Here is a 13,127-nt window from a genome sequence, read left to right as displayed (position 1 = left end):
TTCCTGAAATTTTCTGAAAACTTTCCCTTAATTTGTTGCATATGGTTGCTATGTTGAGTGTTAACTTTTAGATAGTTTTGGTTGTAGTGAAATGAAAATGTCCTTAGAAGAAAAGAAATTGTTTTAACTTAGACTAGGTATTGCTGTTCGCCCTTGTTTGATGTGTTTTTTTATCTCTATTTGTGAAAGTGAAGCTGTCCATGAAGTTTACTAAACTTCTATCCTCTCACTGTTCTCCCAATTTCAATGCAGACCATTATGCTGGGCTGAGCACATGTCACTCGATAATGAAACTGGACTGGACCCTCCCGGTATAAGGATCAGGCCTGTATCTGGACTTGTAGCAGCTGATTATTTTGCAGCAGGTTATTTTGTTTGGGCTGTTTTAATTGCTAATTTGGCTCAGATTGGGTATGAGGAAAAAACGATGTATATGGCTGCCTATGATTGGAGGTTATCTTTCCAGAACACTGAGGTATGTGCTTGATTTCAAATTTCTCATTCCACCTAGAGTTAATTTGCCAAATAATTTTGCGCGAATGTATATACTTTAGATGTTTATCTTTAGTAATTCTGCTGTGCTTATGATTTGAAATAGCATTCTGTTTATAACTCCCTAAAATTTTCTCATCACTTCTAGTCTATTTGAATAAATCAGGTTAGGGACCAAACTTTGAGCAGAATAAAAAGTAACATAGAACTCATGGTAGCTACCAATGGTGGGAAAAAGGTAGTAGTCATTCCGCATTCAATGGGTGTCCTGTACTTTCTGCACTTTATGAAATGGGTTGAAGCACCACTGCCAATGGGTGGTGGAGGTGGATCAGATTGGTGTGCTAAGCACATAAAGGCAGTAATGAACATTGGTGCGCCCTTTTTAGGTGTCCCAAAATCAGTCTCTGGACTTTTTTCTATTGAAGCCAGGGATATAGCCATTGCCAGGTACTTCTTTGAATTATTTTTATGTGAACAAGGACTTGTTTTGTATCTTGCTGTTAGTTGTCATATTCCTACTGCAATCTATGTCAATCGATGACATAAATTTCTGATGCTATTGATGAACACTATGCTTTCCCAGAATTCTTGTTGCATTGATAACATTTTCCCTTTCTGATGTCATTATTGCTCATGTGCATTCACACATGTCTGTGAGAGTGTGTGTGTGTGTGATAGAGAGAGAGATAGAGAGCTAACTTTTCTAATGCTTTGATTTTATGGCTTCAGTTTTACTGAAATAATGTTGTTTCATTTCTTAAATTGGTAATTTAGTGAACAAAATAAAAGGTTTGATCAATCTGTAGGAATTGCTAAAATTTGCACCCTTAATCCATTTTGCATCTCTGTTCCTCAACCCTTTTTGCCCTTGTTTTATCTTTTTCTTGATAACCACCATTTCATGCAAGCCTTTACTGTAGTCACTTTTGGTTGTATGTTGATATGATTTTTTGTTTCTTCTTAATTATGTGACTCCCCAAAATGGTGCTGTCTTGCTGTCAAGCATGCTTTTGCACCTTAAACCATATCAACATGTTTGATCTTACTCTTGGCAAACCTAGAGTAGTTCAGATATGATGCATGTGCATTTCTGCTTTGTTTTGGGAGCTTGATGAAACTCTAATTGTTAAACAGGGCTTTCGCTCCTGGTTTTCTGGACAAAGATGTATTTGGTCTTCAAACTTTTCAGCATTTAATGCGAATGACCCGTACATGGGATTCCACCATGTCAATGATACCAAAAGGTGGGGACACTATATGGGGTGGGCTTGATTGGTCACCTGAAGGAGGAAGCTTTAGCTGTAGTGCAAAAAAGTTGAAGAACAACAGCACTCATAATACAGGCCACAATGCAGACAGCAACTTGGGTGATATGAAAAGTGTGAATTATGGGAGAATTATTTCATTTGGGAAAGATGTGGCTGAGGCACATTCCTCCAAGATTGAGAGGGTTGATTTCAGGGTAATGTCCAAGTTATGATTAAGTTACTTTACATAAGTGAAAGTAGAAGGATGATCTCTCTCTCTCTCTCTCTCGCTCTCTAACAATCATCATTTTCACATTGCAACTAATCAGGACTTCAAGATTATGTGACTAAAATTTGCTGACTTTTAACCAAAAGGAACTGAAATTTCTTTCCTCTACATGTGTGTCAAATGCAAGCATGCCCAATTGGGAGATTTATTCATTGAAGTGCAATTATTAGAGGATGTTTATTAAACATTGTGCTCTTTGATTCTGCATTCTAGGAGATAATCAGTTTCTTAGTCTATAGCTTGGAGTTTATATGATTATTGTTGATCAGCAGGATGTCGTGAAGGGTGGTAAGCTTGCCAACTCAAGCAACTGTGATATATGGACAGAGTATCATGAAATGGGCAATGGTGCTATCAAAGCGGTTGCTGACTACAAAATTTACACAGCTGGATCAATTTTGGATCTGCTTCATTTTGTTGCTCCCAAGTTGATGGCAAGAGGAGATGCTCATTTTTCATATGGGATAGCTGATAATTTGGATGACCCAAAGTATGAACACTACAAATATTGGTCAAACCCCTTAGAAACAAAGTGAGAGTTTTCAACTTTTCTCAGTTATTCTAATTGGTTTTGATTTTTTTTGGGTGCAATTATTGGTTTTTGTAATACTCTGGATTAAATGTATAGTGTTCTTTTAGAGAAGCTTTAAGTTGAATGATTTGAATGCATTAATGTAATTAACTATGATATAGTAGCTTTTAATTAGTTGAGTTTGTATCATTAACCAATCTCATAATTAGCTTTTTATGTTGCAAACTTTGTGGTTAAGATTTGTATCCTGTTTGTTTGGTTTGTTGTTTCAGAGCAGAGAGTAGCTTTAAATTGTAATCCTTTTTGATTTTTTTTGTTAAAAGCTGTTGGAACTTTTCTAATGCTATGTGCCCCTTCCTCTTCTCCCCATCTATCTATCTTTTCTTGACAAGTGCTGCATTATTTTGCAGGCTACCAAGTGCTCCAGACATGGAAATCTACTCAATGTATGGAGTTGGAATCCCCACTGAAAGAGCTTATGTATACAAATTAACTACTGCCGCTGATTGCTATATACCATTTCAGATAGACACCTCAGCAGAGGGTGGAAGTGAAGATTCATGTCTAAAAGGTGGCGTTTTCTCTGCTGATGGAGATGAAACAGTTCCTGTTTTAAGTGCAGGTTTCATGTGTGCAAAAGGTTGGCGGGGTAAAACCAGATTCAATCCTTCAGGAATTCGTACTTACGTAAGGGAGTACAATCATGCCCCCCCAGCTAATCTTCTAGAAGGTCGAGGCACCCAAAGTGGTGCTCATGTTGATATAATGGGGAATTTTGCATTAATTGAAGATATTATACGAGTAGCAGCAGGGGCTACTGGCCAGGATCTGGGTGGAGATCGTGTGTATTCTGATATTTTTAAATGGTCTGAAAGGATCAACTTACAGCTCTAGATCCAGGTCTTGAGAGGTGAGCACTCAAAGTTCTAAGTTGAATGCATAGACAGATTAAAATATCATGACTAACTTGATACTGGGGAGTTATGAGGCTATTTCTTCACAATCAAGCAGGTTGAGGAGGGGAATTTAATTAAATAAGGAAAAAAATTGAAAAGACTTTATTGGTAATTAGGAAGGCTGGGCTTGCCAAATTTGATACACTCCCATTGAAACATAACGGCCTGTGAGATGAATTTTGTTACTTATTTGAATATATGAAATAAAAAAAAAAAAACTTGAAGCCCTTTTAAGAGATTTAAAACAGAATTCTATGTAATATTTCAGCATTCTTTATCGACTTATCAGTTCTTTTCAACATGTATCTTCTGCTTAATCATCTGGAATGGTACTTGATTAACCAGAAGGAATATTATCTCTTATCTTGCGCTATTTCTTCTGTTGCTGCTTGTCTGTTTTGTGATATTATTTGCATTTTATGATCTGTCTTAATGTCCTGTTAGCTTTTTGATAGTTACTACTAAAACTTCTGTTATTTCAATCATTCTTTCAGAGACAACAGGGACCTTGTTCCACTCTCCCTTTTAACTTGAGATTTACGTGATGAACTATCCATTGTTGGTGGTAGCAGTCATCTTGGTGGCCATTCTATATTCCTGGCAAATGTGTATTGCCCCTCTGTTGTGCTTAAAAAGTCTTTCTTTTTTTTTTTTGGCAAAAGCACCAACTTGAGGTGTATGCAATTTGCATCCCACGTTTTGCCAGGCTCCTTCAATTCAAGGAGCACACTTAGAAGTCAATAGTTCCCGTAATCTTCGGATATTCTATTAATTTTATTAGTTATAGTTTCATCAATTTATAGCTTCTCTTCTCCCTTTTGTAATGAATCTCTTTCTCTATATGCTTTTTGTGCCTGCCTGCCTCCGGCAAGGTGCTTTCCACGCAAAAGTACCCAAAGTTTGAGTTTATTTTTCTCTAATACTAATGGGATTTTAGCTGTTAATTCTGTTCCCCTGGGAATATTAAACCTCCTCTGAGAAAGATTGGGAGTGGGGTTTGTTTAAGATATTGAACAACTGGTGGTTGGAGAGGAGAAAGAAGCGGACAGTCGTTGCAATTGACACGTGTAGCTAACCAATTAGCTGTTGCCTTCGAAGTGTTCTGACCCCATGCAAGAAAATGAATGAACGGCCAGAGGAGAAAGGGCATAGGATTCTATAAAATTGAAATATTTTTATGAGTATTTGTCAAGCTTAGCATGATTTCATCACCATTGCGTAGCACCAAGTGACATAATCCTTTTATGTTATTTACTACGCAAAGAATACCATAAGGTTATAATTTAACCATATATATACATGCTAATTTATCTTACATTCTTTTACCACTTTGCAAGACATGAACTGTCTTATAATAACACGGGAGTTCATACCTTATCATATACTACTTTTATGCCAATCATCATGACAATATTCTTTCTTTTTTTTTTTAAAGATCTTAATGAATACAATTTTCCGTACAGTCGAAATTACATGTATAAATAAATAAGAAAATCCAACTTGGGAAGAATGCCGATGATTTCCTCGGAACAAAGTTTTATACACACGTATGTAAATTTTTTTTTTGTCTGAGTAGATTAAATATTATTACATTTAGCATGAAAATTGTTTAACATTTATTTAATGGTTTATTTATTTATTTGTTGGTTTGTCTCTAGTGATGTCTCCTCGTGGAATCGTTAGCTTAGCGTGGGATGGGAGAGTTAAAACGCAACACATCTTTTTCCAACCAGCTTCCTCCCCTTTGCTTCTTTCTAATCTTTTAATTAAAAAAATATATATTAAATTATCCCCAGACATCATAAGGGAAAATGACAACCCAACTTTTTCCCTTTGATTTCATCTCAGTTTTACTAAACCACCCTTTCTTTTGAGAAAATTAGTGGTTGGGCCTGTGAAGAAAAGACATTAAGTTTGATTTAATATATTTTATTAGTATTTCCTTCATACACAAATAACCAAGTCTTATTGTATAGTTGTAGGCATTTTGTATTTTCGTCCAATTAAAGATTAATAATCAAAAACAAAATGTAAAAGCTCAAGTTTGGATATTTGGGAGCATGGTGGGTGCGTTGAACACATGACAATAAAAAAAAAAAAAGATAAAATGGTGGGAAGTAATCATTTTTTGGATCAATTTGATTGAAACTACAACCAGTTCCCTTTTTAGTCGTTTTCAAAGAAACTAGTGGCTTTTACTGCTTTATTCAAATTCATATTAAATTCTTAAACATCATCTCCAAACCAACTTGCTCACTAAATTACTAATCAAGGCTTGTACTAAGAAATGAAAACAACCAGACCAAACGAAATTTCTAGCGGATGACAACAAAAAGAGACACTCGTTTTGGTCGTCGCTAGTTAAGCATTACACATCATGTTAAATATCTTTCACCTGCCTCTACTATTATTATTATTATTATTATTATAAGAGAAAAGATTTGTTGATCTATAAGGTTTAATCTTCATTTTAGGATCTAATATATGTCAAAATTTTAATTTTAAAATTTAACTTATTAATTTGGTTGCATTAAAATAAAATAGTTTGAATTTTAATTTATTTTTAAAAAACCAATAATAAAAATGAATAAATAAAATTAATAGAACTAACGATTATTACATAAGATAATATATTAATATTTTATCATTAATTTTTTTAAATCAATAAAATTTAATGAAATGATAAATGGAATCCTAAAATAAAAAATTGACAAATTAAATCATAAAATTGAGCAATTAACCATTTTTTAAACAATTTAAACTCACGTTTTCATGATTATGTACGCGAACTCTAACACGGCAAACATGGATCCAGCAAAAACAGTAGGGGCATTTTGGAAATTAACAAACATATTGAGCCCAACTGTTAAACCAGTGTCATATTCGCCGTGATATGTCATCGGGAAAGACATATTGGAAAATAAAACCACTTAACCGGGGCAATTGGGGCAAAAAGAAAAAACATTAAGCGACATTTTTCCACTTATGTCATCAACTTTCACGCTCACACCGAGGGCGTAAACAACACCAGCCAATCAGAAGCAAGATATGGGCCTTAGCACGTGGGCATAAATATAGACAGTGAAGGGCGGCTGGCTGTACTAAAGTAAAGCCAAAAAAGGACTTAAGGGGCGAGTGTGGTCCCCACAAAGACATAGACATAAACTCAAAAATGAAAAAAAAAAAGAAAAAAGAAACTCTAACCATAGTTGGAGAAGGAAGCTGTTGGTCATGGATTTTTAATGGTGGTGGGTGGAATAATAGCATGTTTCTCCTTCTTTTCTTTTGTGACATTTCTAGAAAATCTCGAAGGAAAAAAAAAGAGATAAAAATAAATTTAAAGAGAGAGAAGAGTAGTGGGAGAGTTTCAAGGGAGGGGACATGCCTAAGTTCTTTCCAACAGAACAATACTTTGCTTCTTCTTCATGCCTCATCAGATCCCATAGGTCTTTCTTTTCTACCCATCTTCCCTTTCTTTCTTTCACTGTCTTTTGTTTATTTGATTCAAGCTTATCCTATCTTTGCATAACCTAACTAGTACTTTTTTTTTTCTTTGCCTCATTTCCTCTCCTTCCTTTTCTCGATTCTTTCCTTTTTACTTTCTTTCTTTTTTTAATCTGCTTGTACTTTTATAATCTGCCTTATCAGTGGGGTTTTGTTTTATTTGCTGTTTTTCTTTTTTCTTGAATGCATGTTGGTGATGATGATGATGAAGTTGTTGTTCTTCTTATTGTAGAAGTTGGGAAAGTTGTTGTTCTTGGTCTAGTGGTTGATACTGTTGTTTTGCGTTTTTGTCTTTTTTTTTCTTCCTTTTCTGTTTGGGGTGCATTGTGTTTCTACTTGAGATACTTTATGTAAGGCTTTTAAGCTTTATCTTGTCCGTACTGAAATTTTTGACCGTACAGAATAGATTTTATATCCCGGCCCTTTTCTCTCTTGCTCTTAGAAGGAAAAATTTTTGGTCTCTTTTTATTCTTCTGCTGCTGCTGCTGCTTCTTCTGTTTCTTAATCACCATAAGTTTCTGGATGAATTTGGAGTTTATTCAGCTAAGATTGGCCATGCTGTTGTAGGTACTTGGATTCTGTAAGTTACAGAGATTTTGTTTTTTTTTTGGTTCAGAAGGGTTACTGATATTGAAACACTATCTTTTTGATAGCTTTCTGGTCTGAGTTTCCTCTTTATCTTGTTGATTGGTTTGTTTTCCCTCTTAAGCTCTCAAATCTGTTATGGTTCTTGTGTTGATTATTGCTGCATGTCAGGAGAAAGCCCCCTTAGTTTGTATATCTATGAAATGTAGCTTTACTTTCCTCCAGAACTAGGGTTTTTTTTCCAAAAAAAAAAAACTCATATGAATTTGTAGTCACTTTGCTACTTTATTCTTGGAAAACCATTATAACCTTTCCTGTTCTGGTTGTGGACTGTCAATCTTTTGAGGCCCAGCACCAAAACTGTTTGCATATCATCTGGTTTTTCACAACTTCTTGTTGCATGCAGAGCAAAAACTGCTATTAATTTTACAGGGTTGACTTTCTGAGCATGCCTAATAACTGCTCGAACTGCTTCATTTGCTTTTTGAAAATTGACATGTAATGATGACGATGTCTTGATATGTCTGAATTGCTCAATAGATCTAGAATATGTTACTGAATCTGGGTTCTGAACATCATTCTTTATGGAATTTGGATAAGGAACTATTCCTTGCGCTATTATTGTTAAATGTGCTTGCCAACAGCCTTTATGTTCTTCTTTTGTTTCTTCGGCTTTTCTGTTTGTTTTCCTCTCTCCTATTTCAGAATTTGTAAATACGCGCTTTTCTTTTGATTATTACCTTTTTTGTTACATTCATAAATGCTTTCTTGTAAACTCTTGTGAGTTTTATGTATTTAATATTGACTCCTGAATGAGTTCTTGATGATTGAAATAAGCTTCTAAACTATTACCTTTCAATTAGAAATTACAAGTTCTTCATGATTGCCAAGTGAATTCCTCTTTAATTTACCCTTCCCTGATGGCTTGGTGCACTTGGTTACTCTTCTCACTAAATGAAACTTGAACCACTAACTGCATCGACATGTAAGAGCATGTTCTTTGCCTCAAAATTTTTGGTGGTTTTGGAAAATATGACTGCAGCAAAAGAAGACCTCATCAACCATCTTCTTCATTGTTGTTGTTCTTGTCTGTGTGTTTTAGTCAAATTTTAATAAGTCGTCCAATATTAAATTGAGAATCTAGCTTGTGATTTTGGTTCATGTGGTACAGTTAGAATTTGTTTTATTGAAGTCTCATTATGCAATTTACATGCAATTATAGGGCATGTCATCTTTCTGTAGCTTTGTTCCTGTTGTTCATTTATGGCTGAGTTGATGCTGCTTCCATTTTCCTTAGAATAGCAAATTTTAGCCTTACTAGTTCTCTTGTGTTTGACATTAATTTGGATGTGCTGAGCTTGAGTTGATTGCAAATGGCGTTGCTTACATTCATATTTTGAGTATAACTTAGACATCCACAGCTCATTATATCTTTTTTCCACTTTTAGTAGTTAATCTTGGAGTGAGAGAAAAGAATCTGTTTGTTGATAAGGATCTTCTGGGTTTTGCATCAAAATTCAAGGCACAATTGATGAATTAGATGGCTATTCGGGTTCAAAACTTGCCAAAGAAAAATATTGATGAAAGTTCTGTTCATTCGCTATCCCATTTATCTGTTAGTTGCCCACCATGGTGGAATTCAAATGAACAGCAAATTGCACAGACTTTACCCCAGAATATAAGCTTGAAAGTGGAAACTCCCTCCCAACTGTATCATAATGCAAAGCATTTAGGTCTTCAACTACCAGACCAGGAATCATCATCAGCTCAAGCAATTGGTCAATCTCGTCATGAAGTGGGTGTCATAGGAGTGACTAACTCTCGATGCAATTCATCTGAATCTGGTATCGATGTTTCTGGATGTGTGATTTATTTGGGAATTTTCACTTCTGTATTATTTTCCTTCTTTTTTTCACCACTTTTCTTGCTAGGTAGATCCGGTTACTGGCTGCAATTTTGTTTTACTGCGATGTTTTTTCATTTGAACTTTTTTCATTTTTTAGGGGGAAGAGGGGTTGAAGTGGGAAGAAGGAAGAAATTATTGGTGATGAAGTTAATCATCAAATGCTTTGGGAACTTTTAACGACTCTAAATACACAACAAATATCTCTACTAGCTTTACATGTGCTTCAATTTGACTTTAACTGAATTGTTAGTGGTTAGCTAGAGAAAATATGACCTTTTGGTAGAATTTGTTTTTCCATTCCTATGTTTGATTTAAAATTGTCTGTCTGTGCTATTTTATATGTTCTAAACTGAAAATCTCGTCTTCCGTCCTTTAGCAATGTCCTAATTCTTATAGTTGGTTCTTGCTAGTATAGCAAATAAAAATCTTGTTGTTGAGATGGCAGGTGACTGCTTGTGTGATGTTGTTACAAATCTTGTTTGTGGTGCTCTAGAAATTTAATGTGCTTTACTATAGTTTTTGATTGGGTTACTGAAGAGGGAAGCTTGTTGTCAAGCTTAACAGGTTGACAATGTGTGTCTGATATCGTAATTGTTTTCTCATGCATCAGGTCAGGATGAAAGTTGTGGGAAGGACATTGAGGGTCAAATGAAGCCAGTTTTCATGCTTAACAATCCAAACACCGTGTTCAGCCCTTCTCATTCTAATTATAACCATTCAATGGTATGTTTAGCAGTCGTTATTAAGTTCAGTTTGTTGGTGGTGTTTTAAATTAATATTTTCTCTTCTCGTTTCAGGCTTACGCTCGAAATCCTTATGCTGATGCTTACTTTGGTGGACTATTTACTCCTTATGGGCAACAGGCTATCGTAAGATCTCCTGACAGAATTATTATAGCTTGCCATTGATCTGCATTAGTCATTAGTTCGTAGTATAAAGGTGCAGTTAGATGTTAGTGGGAAAATTTTATTGGCTATGAATTATTGACGCATTAGTAATCAATTTTTCTGTTCAAGATTGCTTCTTAATAGCTTTATAGGGCTTCTTAATTGCTTTATAGGACTTTTTGCAGTATGGTGTTTCACAACTATTTAATATTTCTTAGCTGTGGGTATGAATCTTTAATTTTTTTCTACCCCCACCACCATTCCCCTCCAGTATTGGTCTAGGTTTCACCTTGTTTGCCATATAATCTTTCCTGTGAACAATGTTGTTTATATGTTTAACTATGATTCTACCTTGACCAGATTCAGCCCCAGATGGCAGGAGGTGCACCAACACGAATTCCTCTGCCTCTTGATCTTGACGAAGATGGGCCCATTTATGTCAATGCTAAACAATATCATGGGATTCTTAGGAGGAGGCAATACCGCGCGAAGCTTGAGGCACAAAACAAACTTGTCAAAGCTCGAAAGGTATGTAGAATTCATTTGGGCATTTGTTTGTACTCCCTGTGCTACATTTGGTGCCATGGAGTATATATTCTGGAAAATATTGACCGACTTATTGCAATGTTTGTAACCAAAGGACATTGGTATAGCATTGAGAAAAGCATCCGTTATGTATCAATTTTGAATTAATAATGGGCGTACTGCATCAATAATTTTGCTGTGTTTTTTCATGGTTGATAGTAACAGCTTAAATCCACTCATATGCCTTGGTTTGAATTAAATGCAGCCATACCTTCATGAATCTCGGCATCTTCATGCACTGAATAGGGTTAGGGGATCTGGTGGACGATTTCTTAGCACCAAGAAGCTCCAACAGTCTGATCCAACGTTCAACACAAGTTCCCATTGCATCTCTGATACCAGCTGCTTAGACCAAAAGAATACTAGATCAGAATTTGAGAGCCGTTGCTCACACACAGCAGAATATGTTGGTTCTAGTACAAGCTGCTCTGACATCACGAGTGTCTCCAACAGTGAATGCAATTTCCAGCAGCCAGAACACAGATTCTCAGACATCTCTCCTCATGTGGGCAGCCACATGCAAAATAGTGTTAGTATGTGCAATGGAATACAACACTGTGCTTCGGTTGTCCGGTGAGAAGGAGCAGCGAAGACGGCAACTCATCCTTGGCTTTATCTAATTATCTTTCATGCATATTGTGAAAAGTGTCTGAGAGAGACTGTACACTGTCCTAAGATCTTTTGTAAGGTTCTGCCTTCTGCTTTGACATTCTAGGAATGACAGCTTTGTTGAAAAGAGTTTGGCTTGGAATTTTATTTCGATGATCCTTGACTTGGTTTTTACCTTTAATGATTGTTTTTATATTAACAATGTAAAATCTTTGCATAATTTCAGATCATTTGTAAGCAAACGAGTGAATTCCATCCGTTTTCAGATGAGCCCTAACATGATTGTGTCAACTGTGAAGCACCACCGTTTGTGCTGTAGTTGATCCATCACCCATCAGCAATGTCTATCTATGCATGTCAGCTTTCCCCAAGTAAACAAACAATGTCCTACCTTGCATCTTGGACCCTAGGGCAGGGACAGCACCTTCCTGTTAGAGAGTTCCAACTCAAATCCTGTTCCATGGATGTAAGAATTGAAGTTAGCAAAAAGGAAAAACTTAAAAAATGTATTAGGGAATCTTACCTTGCAATTGCATTGCAATAGAAAACGTACCTAATAAAGAAGAATTAAGAACAGGGTGCTTACAAAATAAAGAAAGATTAAGAACATGGCTTTTCTATGAGATTATTCTCTACCCAAAAGTTGGGTAGAGACTTGTGTAATTATTCCAAAGAGATCTAATTGGGAGCTGACAAGGATAATTTATACCCTAAACATATGCTAAAGTGCATGATACTTCTTTAGTTACAAAAATAAAAGAAGACAAATTTTAGTATGATATTCCATCAACTTATACAAATATTGGCATAATTTACTAAACTATTGTTGTCTGCTTAGCTCATGATTGATTCCTTTATTTTATTTGTGGAATAAAGATTTGACTGTGTCTCAACTTTGCGCTATGCTTGGGTGATGAAAGATGAAAATATGTTGAACATCATATAGTGAATTATTTTGTAGGAAAGAAGAAAATTGGACCAACTGTGAAAATACATCATAAGGTCAATGCTTTCTTCCTTTGCAGCTTTTTATTTTTATTATAGAATACTCAAATATTGAATCATTCAATTGAGTTTTATGTAAGTATAATTTTTATAAATTAATATTTGATAAATTAATAATTTTAATTAAATAATATTTTTGATCGTCCTCGACTTGATATCAATGTGATAAATTAATAATTTATTAAATTTATAAAATAATATATTTAAAAAATATATATAAATCTCACTTGATATATAAGTTAATAATTTTTTTATATATCAAAATTATATATATACATAACTAAATTAGAAGATCTTGACTCTAATATATATATTTTTTTCATAAGGTTTTGCCCCTAGGGGAGCCTTTTCATAAATTCTCAAAGGCCAGGGTTGGACTCAAGCTACGAGAGGGTTTGGAAATAGTTTTAGAATACTGTAAAAATAATAGATTCATGATTTTTATTTAATAAAATTAATTACATTCATGAATTTGTTTTGATTACATAAATACATAGAATAATAATATATTATATTTCAATGATTAG

General features: G+C 34.8%; 2 protein-coding genes across 6 annotated transcripts; both read left to right on the top strand.

Annotated features, from left to right (window-relative positions):
- The first annotated feature begins 235 nt into the window (after positions 1 to 235).
- LOC110410575 (phospholipid:diacylglycerol acyltransferase 1-like) lies at positions 236 to 4,315 on the top strand. Its single transcript, XM_021420341.2, has 6 exons — positions 236 to 475; positions 659 to 942; positions 1,630 to 1,957; positions 2,304 to 2,563; positions 2,974 to 3,473; positions 4,014 to 4,315. The coding sequence occupies exons 1-5, from the start codon at positions 275 to 277 to the stop codon at positions 3,455 to 3,457; spliced, it is 1,557 nt and encodes a 518-aa protein (XP_021276016.1). The 5' UTR covers positions 236 to 274; the 3' UTR covers positions 3,458 to 3,473; positions 4,014 to 4,315.
- Positions 4,316 to 6,722: 2,407 nt separating this feature from the next.
- LOC110411164 (nuclear transcription factor Y subunit A-7-like) lies at positions 6,723 to 11,722 on the top strand. 5 transcript variants are annotated; one of them, XM_021421201.2, is made up of 6 exons: positions 6,825 to 6,965; positions 9,060 to 9,452; positions 10,125 to 10,237; positions 10,312 to 10,383; positions 10,762 to 10,929; positions 11,192 to 11,722. In XM_021421201.2, the coding sequence occupies exons 2-6, from the start codon at positions 9,149 to 9,151 to the stop codon at positions 11,561 to 11,563; spliced, it is 1,029 nt and encodes a 342-aa protein (XP_021276876.1). In that variant the 5' UTR covers positions 6,825 to 6,965; positions 9,060 to 9,148; the 3' UTR covers positions 11,564 to 11,722. The 5 variants fall into 5 exon arrangements, with proteins under 5 accessions (XP_021276878.1, XP_021276876.1, XP_021276874.1 ...); XM_021421199.2 differs by having other exon boundaries at positions 9,057 to 9,452; XM_021421202.2 differs by lacking the exon at positions 6,825 to 6,965 and adding an exon at positions 6,994 to 7,590 and having other exon boundaries at positions 9,057 to 9,452.
- The last annotated feature ends 1,405 nt before the right edge of the window (positions 11,723 to 13,127 follow it).

Source organism: Theobroma umbraticum, unplaced genomic scaffold (genome assembly GCF_002168275.2).
Source record: "Theobroma umbraticum cultivar Fairchild unplaced genomic scaffold, ASM216827v3 scaffold_56.0, whole genome shotgun sequence".
NCBI classification, from domain to species: domain Eukaryota; kingdom Viridiplantae; phylum Streptophyta; class Magnoliopsida; order Malvales; family Malvaceae; genus Theobroma; species Theobroma umbraticum.
Note: the sequence above shows the minus strand (reverse complement) of the source record. Positions and strands in the feature narration are given on the sequence as shown.